Raw genomic sequence first — 17,949 nt, forward strand, 5'->3', positions numbered from 1 at the left:
GGGGAGGCCACGGTTATCCACCGGTTGGTATTGGACCGAGAGAACGATCCTGACAGAGTGCTCCAGATCCGTGAGCTTGCGATCGAGCACGCAGACGATCCCTTCGGTAAGGCCGCTGCGGACGACACCACGGGACTGGGGGTGTGGCCTGCCGCCCTAGTGCTGGCGCAATGGCTAGTCCAGGAGCGCAAGGAGCTACTCGATGCGAGCACTATCGTGGAATTAGGATGTGGTTGCGCGGTGCCAGGTTTGGCAGCAGCATTGCATGGCCGTCCCCGGGCTGTGCACCTGACGGACCTGAATTCGGAGACTCTGATGAACGCGCGGGCCAACCTGGCCATGAATCGAGAGAATTTCTTGGTTCCTGAGACCGCAGCGTGCGTGCATGTCTCTGCCATGGATTGGGGGGACGAGCAATCATATCCTCCGAGCGCCGTGGGTGCTGTAGACCTGGTTTTGGGGTCCGACCTGGTCTATCAGAAGAGCCTTGCCCCGCTTTTGGCGCAGGTGCTTTGCCGGCTGATGAGGCCAGGAGGCCGCTTTTTGTACGTGGCCCCCGCCACTGGACGCGATGGTCTGGAAGACTTTGTGAAAGGGCTCTCAGACAGAGCGGGCTTGTTTCAAGTGTCGGAAAAGGAGGCGGGACCTAAGCTGTTAGGCAACCCCTTGGAAGGGGGGGGGATGGTGGAAGGAAGCACGGGTTCCCCGCAGGAGGAGGAGGCGGCGGACAGCGCCGATCAAATGTTTTTCCTGCACTTTAATGAACTGGCCACGCAGGAGGTCGTGTATAAACTCTATGAATATGTCAAGCAATAATCTATGTGAAATAACCGAAGCACCGAGGAAAGTTGACTTGATCCGTGTGTTATCCTAAGAAATGAAGTATATTTTATTTTTTCGCATTACCCCCACCGAGAAATCGATATGAGCGCAGCAGTAGCACATATTTCACGTCCAGACAAAACTGAACCTGTCGTCGTACAAGACATTTTGAATCTTCGAGACATGCAGGACGGGAAAGGACATAGCCATGTCGTCAGTGAGAATCCGAATTGGGCGAAAATAACTACTTTTGTCACATTAGATTTGGTCGGACAAATTGTTTGTCGCCCAAGATTCATTAAATCGGCTGCCCAGGCGTTTTTTTTTTCGTTCCTGGTTTTCGACCACACTGTAAGTGTGCTTCCTTCGTGTTTCTCTTCCGGTGGTTTTTGTGTCTGTACTTGGCGCGGCCAGGGCCATCCAGCCTCCCCCCGGGGCCATTTGCTTTTTCTCTCTTTGCCGACCCCGGCGAGCCGGACTGTCCTAAGGCCCCTCACCAATGGTTTCCTATCCGATCTGCGCTCAACTGATTGTGAACTGTTGGGTGAAAATCTGTATCTTGCGCCCTTGGTTCCATGACGGCGTACGTAGAGTTGCCTCGCAGAAATGGAAGCAGGGTAGCTTCCCTATCCTTCATCGGCCCTTTCCTGCTAGCGTCTCTCTCGAATTTCTTGCTCGACCCAAGATTCAAGACGAAGAAAACAAAATCCACACGTGTTCTATTTTGTTACAACGTTTATCGCAGGCTCTAAGCGGGATATATCTTGACTTTTGTGGCCTGTGATGGAGCCCGCGCGATGTGTGCGTGGTACTGCCTCACGTCGCTGTCGGGTCGCTAAATCAAGAGGGGGCAGGACTCGAGCTGTGTGCTTAGCCGCACTAGGACTTCTGGGAGCCATGGTGCCATCAAAGGCTCAGCAACGCAGTATGAATAGTCCTACCAAATCTGACTACAGGCATGGTATGGGCGGGATGGGTAATGGGGAGTATGGTCGTGGCGAGCAGCAACAGTCTCAGGCCTCCAGACCAAGCTCCCTCAGCCACTTTTATGACATTGCCAAAGCGCAGTCTAAATTCCTCGATCCGGCCGCTGAGCGTCCCCCCCTGCCTGCTGATTCTATTTATGTGGTTCAGCTTGAAAAGGGGAAGGAATTGAGGTACGGAAGGCCGGGAAGCGGGGTGCGGGACGACGCAGAGGCCTTGGAGATTTTCGAGGATGTCGCCTACGCGCCAAAGGCAGGGCCCGAGAAAGCGGTCGCACTTTATGAATCTGCATTGGTCTATGCCACAGGTGGGAATGGGGTGGAACGGGACCTGGCCAAGGCTGTGCAACGGCTGGGCGAGTCTGTACAATTGGGGTTCAGCGAGGCCAAGCATACCCTGGCATTTTTCTTGAGCACGGGCTTCGGCAATAAGACACCGGAGGATGCAGCAGGAGTGACTTTCGAGGCACCTGCGGCTGAAGGCGGGTCTATAGGTGCTAATCTAGCCATGGGCTTTCGACACTTGTTCGGGGCGGGCGTTCCAGTCAACTGCTCGGCCGCCTTGGCGGCCTACAAGGAAATGGCGGAGATCACCATGAGGGAGCATAATTACTATCCGGACCTCTTGCTAGACAAAGATCTGCATCTAATCAGTCTGCTTGAGTCCCGGAAGGCGAACGGCAAGAGCGACTCCGCGATTCGCACGGAGCTCCTGAAAGAGGCGGCGTCCGGAAAGAGCGCGGAGGCCTTGTTTGAGGTGGCGAAGATGTACGAAACCGGGGCTTACGGGATGGAGGAAGACGAGGACCAGGCTTTTGACTTTTATCTGGCAGCTGCTGAGAATGGGCACGCGGGAGCAATGACCCAGCTGGGGATGATGTACGCGACGACAAGCGGGCCCCACAGGGACGGGGGGGAGAGGGCTTCTCAGTCATCACTGGCCGAGGATTTGGACACCGCGATCGACTGGTTCGAGAAGGCTGGTGCTCTCGGCGATCCTGGGGCGCTGAATGCGATAGCATACCTGTACTTGCACGGGAAGGGCGTGGACAGGGATGTGGCCAAAGCGGCGGAGCTCTATCGGACCGCGGCTCAAGCGGGTCACCCCGAAGCACTACTCAACTGGGGAGAGCTCTTGTTGAGAGATGAAGCCTTCGAGGAGGCCTTGGAAGCATTGCACCAGGCAGAAGCACAAGGACAAATTCTGGCGTCGTTCCGCCTGGGCCAGCTCTACGAGGAGGGCGTGGATGACTTCTATTTCCCCCAATCCTGCGAGTCGGCTGCGGCCATGTACAAGCGCGCGGGTGAGAGTGGATACTGGATATCGGGCGTGCGGTACGGCATCGACCTTTACAAAGCCGGGCTTATGGAGCATGCCGTGACGTTTCTCGCCATGGCAGCGGAAGAAGGCTACGAGATCGCTCAGGCGAACGCGGCCTACATGCTTGAACACCGGATGGGCTACTCCTTGCCTGACGCCGACGACCTGGCTCTGCGCTTTTACGACCGTGCTGCGCTTCAATCCCCCGACCATTACTTCGCCCTGGGAAACCTCATGCTGAGGATGGAGATGGAGGGTAAATCAACGAGCGCGGTGCCGGGGCCTGTCACGGGTCTGCGACAGGCTATGGGGTACCTGGAGGAGGCAGTGGAGATGGGCCAAGTGCAGGCATTGAGGAAGCTTGCCGAGATGTACGAAGTGGGCGAGGAGGGTGTGCTTGCGCAAGACACCGCGAAGGCTTTAGGCCTCTATAAGCGCCTGGTGACTTTGCTATCGCGGAGTCAACGGAGCGAGAGGGCCCAAAAAATTGGCAACAAGCTGTCGTGGTCCTCTATGATGGACATAGGGAAGCTGCAATGGAAGGTAACAAGCCTGTCAGCGAAGTCCGGCCTCGCAAGTGTCTTACATGGGGGAGATAAGAAGGATGGCGAGAAGGCGCAAGAGGGTATCTTGGACGTGGAGGGACAAGTATCCTCTGCGGCGGAGGGACTTTGAATTTTGAATGTCTTTAGGGGCCAGTCGAGGGATATAAGGCGATGAAAGAGAGGAGCTGCCAGAAAAAGTATGACTGCAAGCTTGGCGGCGCTCAAAGTACTGAGTAATTTTAGCAATGGGAGAGAATGGTGTGTTTGTTGACTTCCTAGTGCAGTAGTAGGGAAGATCCGATGGTCCTCGTGGCAATGCTCCCGGGCCGAGGTGTGTGAAGGCTACTAGACAAAGCGCAGATAACCTTAGCTTTATGAACGGGCACAAAATGACAAATATATTACGTGCTCAACGGAGCACTTGTCATTGCTTCCTCGCCTGTCGTTTGCTGGGCTCATTTAAGCCACGTCAATTACTTTTCTCGCTCCGCGGCGAGCAGCAAATGAAGCATCGATGCTTGAAATCCCGCTCTAGGATCCCTTTTCTCGCATCTAAGCCCTTCTTGGATATTTATGTGTGGCCAAAAAGACCGCCACTCCTCTCATATTCTGTAGTACTGAAAACGAGGAGTGTAGAAGACTAGTAACGCCTATTGCTTTCCCTTCATTTGATTTAATACATTCTTTTCACACATACGTCTCCCTCTATTCAACGCACTTTGCTTGCTCAATTTTCATTTCTATGTTTTCTCGCTAAAAAATGCTGATTCTCAAACAGCTTGAATGCTTGAGGCAATTCAATTTCTAGACCAGTTAGGGATGCTCCCTTCACCGCAGCATCACACAATTATCATATACCCAAGTCACTCTTCTAGCTTTTACACCCTCGCTAAATTACTATAAATAAAGAGCGCCGCGAAGGTTACACTCAATCTCCAAAATCAAGGCGGGCCATCATAAGCAGGAACCAAGAACAAACTCTTGCATAGATAACTGACCATGAAGATTTTCAGTATGCTCAAGCACCCAGGTATGCCGGTATTTAATCTTTCCCCGACAATTCTCGTCGCTCTTAAGAGGATAGGACCCACTGTTTCGGGTTCTCCCGTGGACGAATCTTATACACTAGTCTACCCCCGTTCCCGTCTCCGCTTGCTTTCTCCGTCGGCATGATCTGCACCTCTACTTTAGGTGACTCAGCCACGATACTAAGCAGGAGGGAAAAGTCCAATGGAGCCCCGTTAACCTCCTTTTCACCCTGAAATCCAAGCAGGCCCAGCAAGTGTTTAGTTCGGTTGAACTGTGCCACCTCGGCGAGCATCACCCACCCTTGCCCGTCCATTTTCGATCGAAGGTAATAATCTCTCTTCAGGTTTTCAGGCGAGAAATAGTAATGTAACTGACGGCGCAACTTGTCCTCTACTTCTTTGCGATCGACGGCTTGCGCGGGACGGGTAGCGGAAGGCTCAATTTGAGGAGACGATTCGTAATTCGCCACAGGGTAAGGTGAAGGCTGATGGTAGGCAGGAGGGTAATTTCGCATATCCGCGTGGCCGTGCCGATGAGAATATGGGTCGGTGCGGCCCAGAGGGGGCATCGGCTGTAGAGTGCACGCGTCGTGGTAGTAATCTTTGCCGGGAATCGAGACCGCTATTCCATGCCCGTGGAGCGCGGGCAAGGGGGGGGGTCGACGCTGCAGTTGGTGGAACAGGACGGGGTACAACGTGGGCACGCATATACGACCACGCGTTCTGTCCATGTACGCGCCATTTCCGTTTGCCTTAGAACTGAAATGAAAAGGCTTGTCTCCGCTGGGTCCATTGTGGATTACTCTTATGGAGCCTGTCTTATTATTTTGAGGCACGTCAGGACGGTATTTCGTGGCGTTGGGAATAGTTTCGCAAATACTTTGAATCTTCTCCGTATCCAAGCGTTTACTGTCGTTGGACATGCTGAGGTTGCCGGCAGTATCACCGTTGCTTCCCACCTTGCTGACCCTATTGCTTGCGTCGTTACCACTACTTGTACTTGTGCTGCTGTCGGTGCTTGTGCTGCGGCTAAGGGAGCCATGCATGCAGCAGTTGACGTTGTTACATTGAATAGAGCGGGCTTGAGCAGTTGTCGGAGTGAAACTGTTAAGAGACTGCGACGATGAGGAGGAGGAGATGGAGGAAGCGGTAGTGTGGGTCGAATAGCTCAAGTTACCCTCACTTTCGAGCGCACCCTGAAGCTGATCAGGCTCGGGGGCAGGTTTCTTATCGATATCTGGTCTGCGAGGGTTTACTTTTTTTGCATTTTTCTTCTCGTTGCGGGACTTGACCGTGGCCGGTGTAATTGAAGTGCTCTTCTGGTCGACATCTTGGACGACGCCTTCGTTCCTCTCTTCCGTTTCCGCCTTCTGTTTTCTCGGCTCGGCACGGTGTTCTATCACCTTGTCAGCGTTGCAAGCCGCATGTAATGGTTGCTCTATGACGGGGTGGGACACTGCGGCCGGAGACTGGCTCGAACAAGTCGAATTTGACGTTGAGAGACGCGAGCGCTTGGGGCCCGTAGTATCGCTCGGGCTGACTTCGACGGTCGTTGACTTCTCACTCACTCCCTCCTCTGCTTCTTGCTCAAGCTGATATTGGTCCTGTGTCCAATGTCGACACTCCTCTGGCTGCTGCTTGCCCACAGCCACCGTCGACACACCGCCCTCTTCCTTTCTCGACGCCCCTGGCCCCTCGCTTACAGACTCCGGCCCCTTGCCCTCCTGCGCGTCGGCTGAGTCCAGGGACATCGCAGACTCCTCCAGGCCCTTGCTTTTTGCCTCGGTCGATTTAATTGTCTCACATTTCTCTTTTTTTCCGTCCACCTTTTCGGCTCTTGAACGTGGAAAACATGGCAGCTTTGCCGTCGCGCCAGCATTCCTTTTGTTGCCCGCCTGGTAGCATGAGGCTGTGGGGAGATGTGGCTGCTGTCCCTGCTTTTTCTCGGTATCGTATATGTCTGGCCTGGGTGCTTCCGATTCACCTGTAAGCCTTTCAGACGATGCGTTTCGTCTGGAGAGCGTAGATGCCTTCGACTTGGGACAGTGCGACCCGCCTGTCCCCACCCACTCGAACGCGTCGCCCACAACAGACCCCTCCACAAACCCAGGCGTCACCGATACCATTCGCAGCTCTTGTCCTGCTATCCCTTGCCTAGACATGGGCGAAGGAAAGACGGGTGGTGTAGAGACGAATGCCTGCGCCGCTGGTTGCTGTTTCTCGTGCCCGTAATGTGGCGGCTTCTGAACAAGCTCAAGTTCGCTTCTCTTGCCAGGACACCTTCGACGGCGGCTACCGCTGCCATCGCGAGTCCCTGATTTGCTATATTCTCCTTTGATTTTCTTGGTAGAATGTTCTTTTGGAGTCGGCGACAGCATTTGCGCCTTGGCCTTATTCGACTCGGGTTGTGCTTTCGACCTTCCCGTGCATTGGTGCCTCCTCCTCGCCCATACACGCCAGATAGAGTACATTTTGCTCGCGCGCCGCGTGAGCGAGCCGACGAACGGGCGTGACAGGGAAGTCGCCGTCTCGAGAGAGGAAGCTACGTGCTCCGAGAGGGTCCACCGCGCTTGCTGACAGGCCCCCCGGCTCTCATCTGCGCACCAGTTGCCGGTCGCTTGCCCAGCCTGGACCTTCCGCTGTGCGCCACGCTTGACGACAGCCGCTGCTAGTACGGCTGCCTTCTTCTTGTGGCGCCCGCAGCGAGAATGAGAGTGCCTGCGGCTGTAGTGGTAGAAGCCTCCTCCGAGTAGACAGAGCAAGGCGAGCAAGGAGGCCAGGACGAAGGGCGACGCTTTCTCCCCCGCCGTCTGCTGGCCGACAAGGGAGGTGTAGTGGGGTGGTGAGATCGGAGGGCTGGAGGAGGAGAACGTCGATGAGGGAGAAGAAGATGAGGCGGAGCTGGGGAATGGAGCGGGACCGGCTGAGGAAGAGCCCAAGGGCCTGCTCTTCAAGGCCCCTCTCTTGGCGAAGAAGTCACGCAGAGAGAGGCGGGGGGCCAAGAGCGCGTGCTGGTAGGCCTCCCTCACAGCCTCCAAAATCTCCTCCCCGGATTGGAAGCCAGGCAAGACCACGTCCTTCCTCCTTCCCCCCGGCAACCCGCACAATCTCCCCTCCTCCCCACGCTCCACCTCCAAGGCCTCCCACCCCTTCTCCGCCACGGCCGTCAGCGCGCCCAGGTAGCAATTTCCCTCCTCCTGCAGACCCTCCGACACTACCGTCGCCGCCGCCGCTGCTTGCATCTCTCTCACCTTCCCCCCCAGCCGTGGTCCCTGCCCTTTGTCTGCTCCACCCCCCGCCGCCTGCCTGTGGTGCAGGTAGTAGGCCATCCGCGCCTGGGACCGCTGCCTAATCATGCCCAGCCAGATCTTCGCGCGTTCCACACAAGCCTGAGCATTCCATGGCTCCGTGACTGCAGAAAGCTGCCAGACAATATCCAGCATGTGGGCCCGCATAACCTGCGCCTCGTTCCAGATGATTTGGGTTTTGGGGTAGGGGCTGTCGCTATCGCTTCCCGAGGCGGCGACGACGTCTGCAGGACAGGAGGTGGACAAGAGGGCCAGACGGTCCACCATTCCCCATGTACGCCTCCGAAGCTTTAGGCCCTGCTTATTCAGTTGCTGGGCTTCCCCGCCTGCGTCCGACTTCTCCCGATCCTCCTCCTGCCGCCGCACGACCATGTACCGCGCCATCAAGTCGGCGCCTTTGCCCTTCCTCTGTCGCTCATGCTGCTGCTGATGTAGCTGCAGCTCCGAATAGAGGTCGGCCAGGACAGCGTAGCAGGAGTGGTAGTCATCCTCCGGGGCGCCAAGGCTGCCGCCCGCAAGCCCTGATCCTGGCGGCGGCCCCCAGGAGGAGGGCATGGCGGAGAAGAAGAAGGGGTCCGAACCCAGGGCTGTCAAATTAGAATTTTCTCCTCTCGACGAACCTGCCGCAGACACCAATTGTACCTTCCAAAGCATCGGACAGGCGTATTCGAACTCTTCAAGCGCTCGAACCATGGGAGGGTCTCTCCCGCTACCTCGGCTACTGAGCTTTGCGAGCTCCCCTTCCTGCCTCTCATACCGCGCCGCAACAGCCAACATTTGGCCTCGAATGACATGTGCTCGGATCATCAGCATGAAATCGTCATCGTGTAGATATCCATGCCCCAAAGCTTCCTCCAGGGCTCCCCACTCCGACATATTGCCTTCCAGAAGCTCCAGGGCCTCCCTTATCGCGTCCGCTTCCAGCATGTTCTCCTGCTGCAAATACAATTCTAGAAGATCATGCGCCTTATCGTAGCGTGCTTTCCGCACTCTATACGCTGCGTCACTGTCCACACCGGGTTGCAGTCCCATCGGGGATGTGGAGGGGGCAGGGGGCGCCTCGACCCCATTTCCTCCGGCGTTCCGATAGCTCTCGACTTTCTCATTGCCACCCGCATGTCTTGCTTTCGCTGCAGAGGCTCTCCATAGAAGAATCAGACATGCCAATGAAATAGGAATTTGGTAGTTAGCCATCCCCTGGCTTCTCTGAAGCATACTAGCAAGGCTGTGGTGCCCCGCTCCAGCTATCGAGCCTTCCACGGCGGGCAGGACCTCTTGGGGACGTTATGGCGCGCTTTGCTTTCCCTGTGGCGAAAAATGCAGCGATGTTTGTCCGTAGGTGCAAGTACTGTAATTTTGAGGCAGTTACGTAAGGATTTCATTCAAGCGAACCGAGATGTGCGGGTGTTTTATGAGGTGTACCACCCAACATAAACGCCAGAGCTGGGATTCAAACGCATCGCTGGAAATGGGTGCAGGATTCGCCTCGTGCTCTTCTTTCGAAGGACTCTGGCTTGGCACCCCGAGGACACAGTCGCGACCCTGACATACTTGTCTACTATTTCGAGTGGAGGGAAGCAGTGGGTAGTTCAAGGAGCGCCATGCGCAGATGCTTGCTTGCTAGGGTGGATCGGGCGTGACGCGCCTGCTTCTCGAGCTTCGAAGCTGGGAAGAAACCGCACACTGCAACCCTTCACTTTCCGTTCAGCGTGTCCGTGGAACACGGGTTGGGTCGATATGGGCGGAATTGAGCTTGGACGATCCTCCTGATCACGTGTGACTCCGTGTCCATTTTATCGATATTATGTCCGTGTTGGAGTGATGTGTATTGACATTACGGACGTGGCGATCTCATGTTTTTTTCGCATTCGTTTCATTCGTGCCCTCTGGCGTCGCCAAGTATCAAAACGCTGGTTTACACGGAAAGCGCATTATTGCAATGCCGAAGTCGCCGATGCAAACGATATGATAATCATTTTACTTATCGTGAAACGATGTAAATAAAGAATTGAAAAATAAGTGAAAGTAAAGGTCACTTCGTACGCAGGCAGGCAGGCCCCCTTCGTCATCTTCTTTGCGTCTGTCATCATACTTAAGCAGAGACATGGACACAAGAATGCACGGGCCATTCCAGACTTTCTACCTACATACTTCAGCCTTGGGTATGGTGACATTGTTAAAAATTTTAACGTTCCCTACTTTGCTCAACTAACCATTTGCTCAACTAACCATCCAGTTCCTTGACATATATGGGAAAGCGGTGCTGCATGAAAGATACAGCCGTGCGCGTCCTTGTCCGTGGTGCTCTGACATGATGCTGGAACTGCAAGATCTCTCTCCGCTATGCCACCCGCTACCTTGCGCTAATTCATTCTCTCGTCATAACACCTTCGGACGTTTCAACAGACAAGGCGCTCGAACGCAATAGTCGCGACCTCATACCGCTGATAACTCTCCCCGTCCTCCCTTTCTAACGGTGCTGATTCCCCACATTCCAGCTCGATCCGTACAGCTGGGTCTCCGTCGCACCGTGTAGCTGCTTCTTGGGGGGAACGCCGTCACCCACAGCACCCCCCTCGCGGTCCCGGAAGTTCACAGGGTCCCCCTTGATGTCCGATATGCCCACCATGGGTACACCCAATTTCGTGCTAACCTCTGCCAACACCTGCGGGTTTCGGAAATGCGTCACCGCCTGAACAATGGCCCGGGCGCGCTTCTCCGGCTCGGTCGATTTAAAGATCCCTGATCCCACAAACACACCGTCCAGACCCAACTGCATCATCAACGCTGCATCCGCCGGCGTGGCTACCCCACCGGCCGCGAAATTCACGACTGGAAGCTTCCCACTGCGTGCCACCTCTTGCACGAGCTCCAGCGGTGCCCTGATGTCCTTGGCGTACACGAACAGTTCGTCCTCATCCATTGTCTTCAAGCGCCTGATCTCCCGTTGCACGGTGCGCGCGTGCCGCACCGCCTCCACCACATTCCCCGTTCCCGCTTCTCCCTTGGTGCGGAGCATCGCCGCCCCCTCGGCCACACGCCGGAGGGCCTCCCCCAAATCCCGGCACCCGCATACGAAGGGCACTTTGAACTTGTTCTTGTTGATGTGATTGTCCTCGTCCGCCATGGTCAGAACCTCGGACTCATCGATGTAATCTACCTCGATCGTCTCCAGAATTTGGGCCTCTACAAAATGTCCGATGCGGGCCTAGGAGGAAAGACACGGAGCGACCGAGCGGTTAGTCATGGCCCTTACTGTCATGAGGCCTGAAACGTCATGCATTTCTCAGGCTCAGTCGTAAGAGTAGATGAAATCAGCATGTGCACGAAAAGATTGCGCTCTGATGTCCCTATCTGCTTATGGTTCATCAATCTTTCCTCACGGCCCTCTTGCCTTGATTACTTCTCGTTCACTTCTACAGCCAGATGTGCCGGTCACTTCTACCTTCCTTGCAGCCTTCTCCTCGCAATCTCTGGCTCACCTTAGCCATCACTGGGATGGTCACCGCCGCCTTGATCTCCTTGATCATGGCCGGGTCGCTCATACGCGCCACGCCCCCGTCACGACGGATATCGGCAGGGATGCGCTCAAGCGCCATCACTGCCACTGCACCAGCAGCCTCTGCGATCTTTGCCTGCTCCACATCCACCACGTCTAAGTTCCAAAAATGAGTACAACAATGTCAGGACTGAAGGCAAGAGAAGCAGTGACGGGGACGGGAGGGATGGGTGCTTTGTTCCTCGCCCGGGCTCAGGAGGAAGACTATTTTGTAAAGCAACGCCTGCAAACTTCTGCTAGCCTTCACTGCTTGAAGCCATCCACAAAATAGAATTCCCGCCGAGCAATGACAGGCTCGTAAAACGAATCAAGTCAGCCTTACGCAGAGACACGCACTTGCAGTAGAGGCCACATCACCCAACCAGTTGCCCCATCTCAATGACACGCATTTCACCACCTCGTGCCCCACCCTGTCACATACCCATAATGACGCCGCCCTTGAGCATTTGCGCCAGGCCAGCTTTCACGCGAAATGTACCCACAGCCCCTGTCGAGGTCGAGGAGGACGAAGGTCCCCCGTGGGTGCTGCCGTTGCCATTGGCGTGCCCGTTCATGACGACTGGTGTCTGAGATGCCGGCTTTTTATGTGTTGTGAATTGTTATATTATGACATATTCTGATGATCCTGATCAAAAAGTCCAAAAAAATGGGGCGTGCACTATAAAATAACACGGGCGACGGGCGGCCCACAATCTCTGCATGCATTAGCCTGTGAAGCAGCACTTCGTCAGGACAACGAATGGTGCCTCCCGTGCGTGCATGACAAAAGAGCCACGCTTGACACACTTATTCATCGAGCGTGTCACTGCCTGCTCAAATCCACAATCCTTCACACACGTAGAGAGCTCGCATGCTTTTTGGAATGGAAAGGCGAGGTCAGGTCCTGACCGGCCCAGTATCTTGCCTGACTCATCCCAAGCAGCAGAAGAGGAGGCTTCAGCCGCAAATGACGAAGCCTCAAAAAGCGTCACATGTCCACAATAGCATAATGTGCTTCTTATCGCATGCGCTTGGAGCACAGGGAACAAAAAAGACCACAGTCACGCCCGCAAAGCTGCACTCCCACTCACACGGCCCCGCCCAGTCAGCCCCTGCCCTTGCGCCGCCGGCGTCCTTCAACCGTCGATTTAAATAAGTGGCGTCATCGGCCCATGCGGTATCATCCCCGCCGGTCCTCTGCCTGTCCCTCCGGTCTTTCCGATAAGGGCGACAAAAGTTTACAAAAACAAAATGCTTTGCGCTCCATGAAAAAGAAGGAATGAATTTCATTATTCCCACTTTTATTCTGCAAACTCCGTGTGTGTGTGTCGGTCGACGACGCATTTCTCTTCGTAGGGATTCCCTCTCTGATCAAGTTTTCTTAGCTACCAGATGGACACTGGCAGGCATAGACGCACCGATATGTAGTCGAAATACACGAGCTATAGAAATAGTAGCTTATTATTAGGACATAAAACCCTTTCTAGTCGGCAAACAGTCCTTTTCACATAATATTTTCTACCTCCGTGAAGGACTCCTGATAGTGAATGTGAGAGCATTCTTGGTCATCTTATAGCTTTATCTCACACTCGGAATGCAGGAAAGCTAGTGCGAAGCATGGGAATTGAGCAATTTGAGATCTTGAAGAGCCTTGGGGAGGGTGCTTTTGCCAGCGTCCACAAGGCAAGTACAGCCGGACACCTGCGCGCATCGCCTCTTTATCTGATAAAATTCTTTTTGCCTCCGCGGCAGGTGACACGATTGGTTGATGGTAAAACGTATGCATTGAAAAAGGTCGACGTGAGCTCTTTAGATGACAAGGAACTTCTTTCTGCATTGAATGAGATCCGCCTTCTTGCATCCTTCGGACATCCTCGTATTGTGCGGCTTCACGAGACCTTCATGGGTAAACGGAGAGGGATTTAGGCGCGTGGAAGGGTGAATTGTAGATTGAAGGTTGACCAAGATTCTTTTGTAGATACTATGCTTAGCAAGACTTTTTCAAAGAAGTCCTGCTTGTCCTCCTGCTCGCTCTCAGCACCTCCTTAGATGTCACGCTTCGCCTCTAGGGTCAACTGCTTATCTGTGATCCCTTTTCTTCAAATTTTCACATGCAGATGGGAATAACTTGTGCATTGTCATGGAGTATTGTGGGTGGGGTGACCTGGCGATGAAGATCAAGCGATATGTGAAACGCAGGGAGTACATCGATGAGCGCGTCATCTGGGTCTACATGATCCAGATCTTGGAGGGCCTGAAAGCTCTCCACGAGCGCAACGTCCTCCACCGTGACCTAAAACCCGCCAACTGCTTCCTGGCGGAGGACGGCTCTATCAAGATAGGGGACATGAACGTTTCCAAAGTCATGAAGGACGGCAACGCCAAGACACAGATCGGGACGCCTTACTATATGAGCCCCGAAATCTGGGCCCGCCGCCCTTACAACCATGCCACTGACATTTGGTCTCTTGGCTGCCTTATTTATGAGCTGTGTGCTCTGCGTCCTCCCTTTCTTGGCAACAATATGAGCGAACTTAAAACGGCCGTGCTGGGAGGCAATTTCAACCCCGTCCCCTCTGTTTACTCGAAGGATTTGGGGTCTGTCATTGCGCGAATGCTTCTTGCTGCTGCCAGGGATCGTCCTTCCGCTGCCGAGGCTTTAGCCTATCCGGAGGTTAACGCACGCAAATGTCTGGTTAAGAATGTTCTGCGCGAGGAGGAGCTGTACACGAAGGGAGGAGTGGGCGGATACGGAGCTGAGGACGCGCTGATGCCTACAATTCACATAGGTTCCCTACGTGAGCTCGGTGTTAAGCTTCCAGGGCCTTCCTACCCCTCCGATGGCCCTCCCACTCCCACAACACCCATCATGTTGGCCCATGATGCCTCTCCTGTCAACGAGAAGGCGACGCTCGCCAGTCCCATCCACCATCGCCAAAAACATGAACAGGAATTTCCCGCGTCCGGAAGCCCTTCCCATCACCGTCGAGCTGGCCTTCCCGGCGCGAAAAGTGAAAGTCACTCCCCCTTGTCTCCTTCTATACCTCCAATAGATAAGGGGCGACAGCAATCTCCTGGTGTGGGAAGTCTTGACAGAGACTTGAGCGGCGCAAAAGAGCGCGGTTCGGCTTCTTACCCGCAGGATCGTCGTCGGGTCCCGACGCCCCCTCCCAATGGCGCTCCCGCCAAGCCACTCCCCATTGGCAGGATTCCAAGTCATGGAAAAGGTAGCAGCGCGGCCAGCAGCAGTCTGCCAGTCTTGAAAATCAAGACAAGTAGTAGCGGCAGCGGCCACGTTACCCCAGTGGGAGGCGTCGGCGACGAATACTCTATGTTGCCGAGAACGGAGCAGAAAAATAGCGTCCAAAATGTGCTACAGGCGGTGCAGAAAGAGATCTCGCGGCCTCCATACTGAGCGTGAAAGAAGCATAGTAATGTCAATACTCGTGAAAATGTCTTGAAAACATTGCAACTTTTCATGTAAAGCAATTCATAGAGTAAAGCTTTCGAAGCAGGAAAATGTATTACATGTTTGCATTAACTGGGGACTTACAAATACGAACGGGAAAGCGTCGAAAACATAGAGCTGAGGGTGACAGATCGTGAAAGCGTTACCGTCCGTACACTTTGTCACGTCCTCGAGCAATATGCCCTTGGGGAACGAAGTGTGCTAGTCGCAAGAAAAGTGAATGCGGAGGAACATGTCTTTGCGTGGTAGCTTAGATGCATGAGGTTCCTAGAGGGAAAAGATGAAGAAAAGAAGCCTTTCTAAATGCTCAACGCAGAAGTACGCCGAGCATACCGCGGTCTGCGGTGAAACTGTAAAAACGTGTATTAATTTCACGAGGTCGTAAAGGGCAGCGACATACAAAAGAGGAGAGCGAAACGTTGGTGCTACTGAAATGTGGGTGTAGCAACGTTTCATCTTTTTAGTCATGACTGAAATGTCGTTGAAATGGGAAATTTGGTGAGACGCATGGGAAACTAAAAATTACGAATGGCAATAACGGTAATGATACACCATCCAGCCTTGGTTGGGCTTTAGCCTTCTGACACCGTGTCGCAGTCACAGATTGCTTTGTTACGTCGATCAATACATGCCCAGTCTTCTGCCAGTTGGTCGTGCAGCTTGCGCATATTTCAGCATGTTTGGTGTGCTCATGCGAAAAGCATCACGACAGAACAGACTTGCTGTCAATAAAAATGAATTTCTCTAAACAATTATGATCGCTTACGCTTCTTTGCAAGAAAGTCCAAACGCCTGCCCTCCTCATTCCTCTTATCCGACGAAGAAGATCATGTACTGCCCATCTTTTGGGTTAACACTCAGTTTTGCGTACCGAGGGTGAAGCGGATCGATTTGATGCCTACTCTCAGTATAAAGGATAATGCCAACGCTACTGCGCGGGTAGGTTACACCGAGAAAGCGAGCGTGGCACATGCTGGGCGCTGGCATCTATTGATCGAATTCTTTTGCCGTCTGCCCTCATAAATCATCGGGAATCATGAGGGTGCGCCACGGATCTCCCTCGCGCTCCCTGTGCCCTTTTTTCTAATCAGGGCCAAAGTTTAGTGTTGTACATGGCGACTTTGGCCGTGGGAGTGCGGGCGGCAAAGGCCGGGTCCATCGCCCTGGGTATCCTGAACACGGCCACCGGCGGGCCCGCCCCCCCTCGCCGAGCGCGCCCTGACGACGCGACCCCTCTGGCATTCCTCCGACTCCGGCAATACAAGCCCGCTTCCCCCCCGCTTTTCATGTCCTTCACAACCCTGCGTGCCCATGATGGAGCCTACAGCCAAGACTGCAGCTGTGGCCTGGACGAGCTCCTCTTCCATGACCCTTTCATCCTCTTCCAGCCCCTGCGCCCCCCGCCTGGCACTTCTCACGCCTTCTGCCTCCCACATATCGGCCGGTTCTTCGCTGAACTCATGGAAACAGGCAGCCTTGGCCGTGCCCGGGGCTATCGTCGGGCGGTCCGCCTTTTCCCGTGCGGCGCCGCCCCTCCTCGGCCGCCGCCAGGCTCTCTGCTGCTCCTGCTCAGCCTCCATGCAGGCGACCCTCCCCTCCAGCTGCCCTACCACGCTGAGTACGGCCTCTGCCTGACTGCTTGCTGTCTCAAGCGCCTTAACCCCCACCGCAGTCAAAATTTTCTGCATTTTATCCACCATGGCGCGCTGCTCCTGGTACCTCCGTCGGTGCGCCTCCTCGGCGTGATGAAAGGCGGCCGTCAACACCCTCAACTTCTTCCCCTGCTCCATTGCTGCCGAGCCCTCCCCCGCGTCGCCCATCTTCAGCCCGCTACTATCTCTCGCCGCCGTGTAGTCGCGTGACGCCGAGCTGGATCCTTCCCGGGGGGGCAGGTGGCCCTCTCGCCGCACGACCTCTCGCTGGAGGCGCACGAGTTCTTCCCGCAGGCGGCCCATCTCTTCCTGTGCCAACTCACCCTGCTTGCTGCAGGAGCTCAGGATCCGATGATCGCCCATGGACACGTCGTGCCGGAGCCTCTCCATGTCCCCGCTTAGCTCGCTCCGCACGCCGGCCAAGCCCTCGACCTGTGCAGCCTCCAGACCACGGCACCGCGCTGAGAGCTCCGCGTTGGCCTTCTCGACCGCCTCCAGCCGGGCTTCGAGTCCATTTATTTCAGTTCCACGCTGGCATTCCACAGCGTCAAGTCGCATTTGCAATTCTCTCACGGTTTCTTCCATTGTTTTTATCCGGTCCTGGATCGCGGCGGGAATCTCCGCCTTACTATCATGCCTTTGCCGCTCCTCCTGTCGCTGCAGTTCACGCCTGTAACTCTGATCTTGCTGCTCTAATTTTACCTCCAAAGATGCCAATTGGTTGCAAAGGGCATCTTGACGGCTGCTGTAACGCTCCTCAAATTCGCGATCCAAGGCCGTGACGCGGTCCGACATTTTCTCAACGAGGTCGTTCAGAGCTTGTGTGCTCTCACGAAAGTTCTCTGCCTGCTCACTGGCGGCTGTCACTCGCTTCAACTGAGTCTCCAGGTACTGAATGTAGGCCGCATTGTCATACAGGCAACGATCCAGCCCCCCCTCACTGCTGCTGTCGCGGAGGTGAGATGAAGGAAGCTTGGCCAGGCGGTGCTTGGCCAGGTAGGTCGCCTGCCCTCCGCTTTCACGGGTAATATGTGCCCGTATCATCGCTACCTGCGTGGCTGTGTGACTACGTCGTTAGATATTTGGAAAAACTGCTGCTGGAAGCAGGTATGGACGTATTTTCTGGGGCAGAGTCCGGGTTTCGGACGTGTCGTGTACGGAAGCTCGTCGCTCTGGGCGATGCTAGCAGGTTGCCGGCGAACTTCAAGGCTTTGGGTCCTGCCGCCCTCGACGACGAGGTTTACCACCGATCGACATTTTCCCACGATAGATTACGGTAGCTG

General features: G+C 54.8%; 3 protein-coding genes across 3 annotated transcripts; 2 read left to right on the forward strand and 1 right to left on the reverse strand.

The window, feature by feature from the left end:
* Positions 1 to 2,225: 2,225 nt before the first annotated feature.
* Positions 2,226 to 4,065, forward strand: NGA_2017600 (sel-1 suppressor of lin-12-like 2; the record flags this gene model as incomplete). Its single annotated transcript, XM_005856031.1, has 1 exon — positions 2,226 to 4,065. A coding segment is annotated over one exon (1,576 nt), but the record flags the coding sequence as incomplete, so codon positions are not given.
* Positions 4,066 to 4,308: 243 nt separating this feature from the next.
* Positions 4,309 to 6,739, reverse strand: NGA_2011100 (la ribonucleoprotein domain member 1; the record flags this gene model as incomplete). Its single annotated transcript, XM_005856030.1, has 1 exon — positions 4,309 to 6,739. A coding segment is annotated over one exon (1,996 nt), but the record flags the coding sequence as incomplete, so codon positions are not given.
* A 6,403-nt stretch (positions 6,740 to 13,142) lies between these two features.
* On the forward strand, positions 13,143 to 15,560 carry NGA_2078700 (protein kinase 2-like protein). The gene is made up of 3 exons (XM_005856032.1): positions 13,143 to 13,228; positions 13,298 to 13,451; positions 13,663 to 15,560. Exons 1-3 carry the CDS (start codon positions 13,163 to 13,165, stop codon positions 14,958 to 14,960), a joined length of 1,518 nt encoding a protein of 505 aa, XP_005856094.1. The 5' UTR covers positions 13,143 to 13,162; the 3' UTR covers positions 14,961 to 15,560.
* Positions 15,561 to 17,949: the final 2,389 nt, after the last annotated feature.

This window comes from Nannochloropsis gaditana (genome assembly GCF_000240725.1).
Source record: "Nannochloropsis gaditana CCMP526 unplaced genomic scaffold scaffold050, whole genome shotgun sequence".
NCBI lineage: Eukaryota > Eustigmatophyceae > Eustigmatales > Monodopsidaceae > Microchloropsis > Microchloropsis gaditana.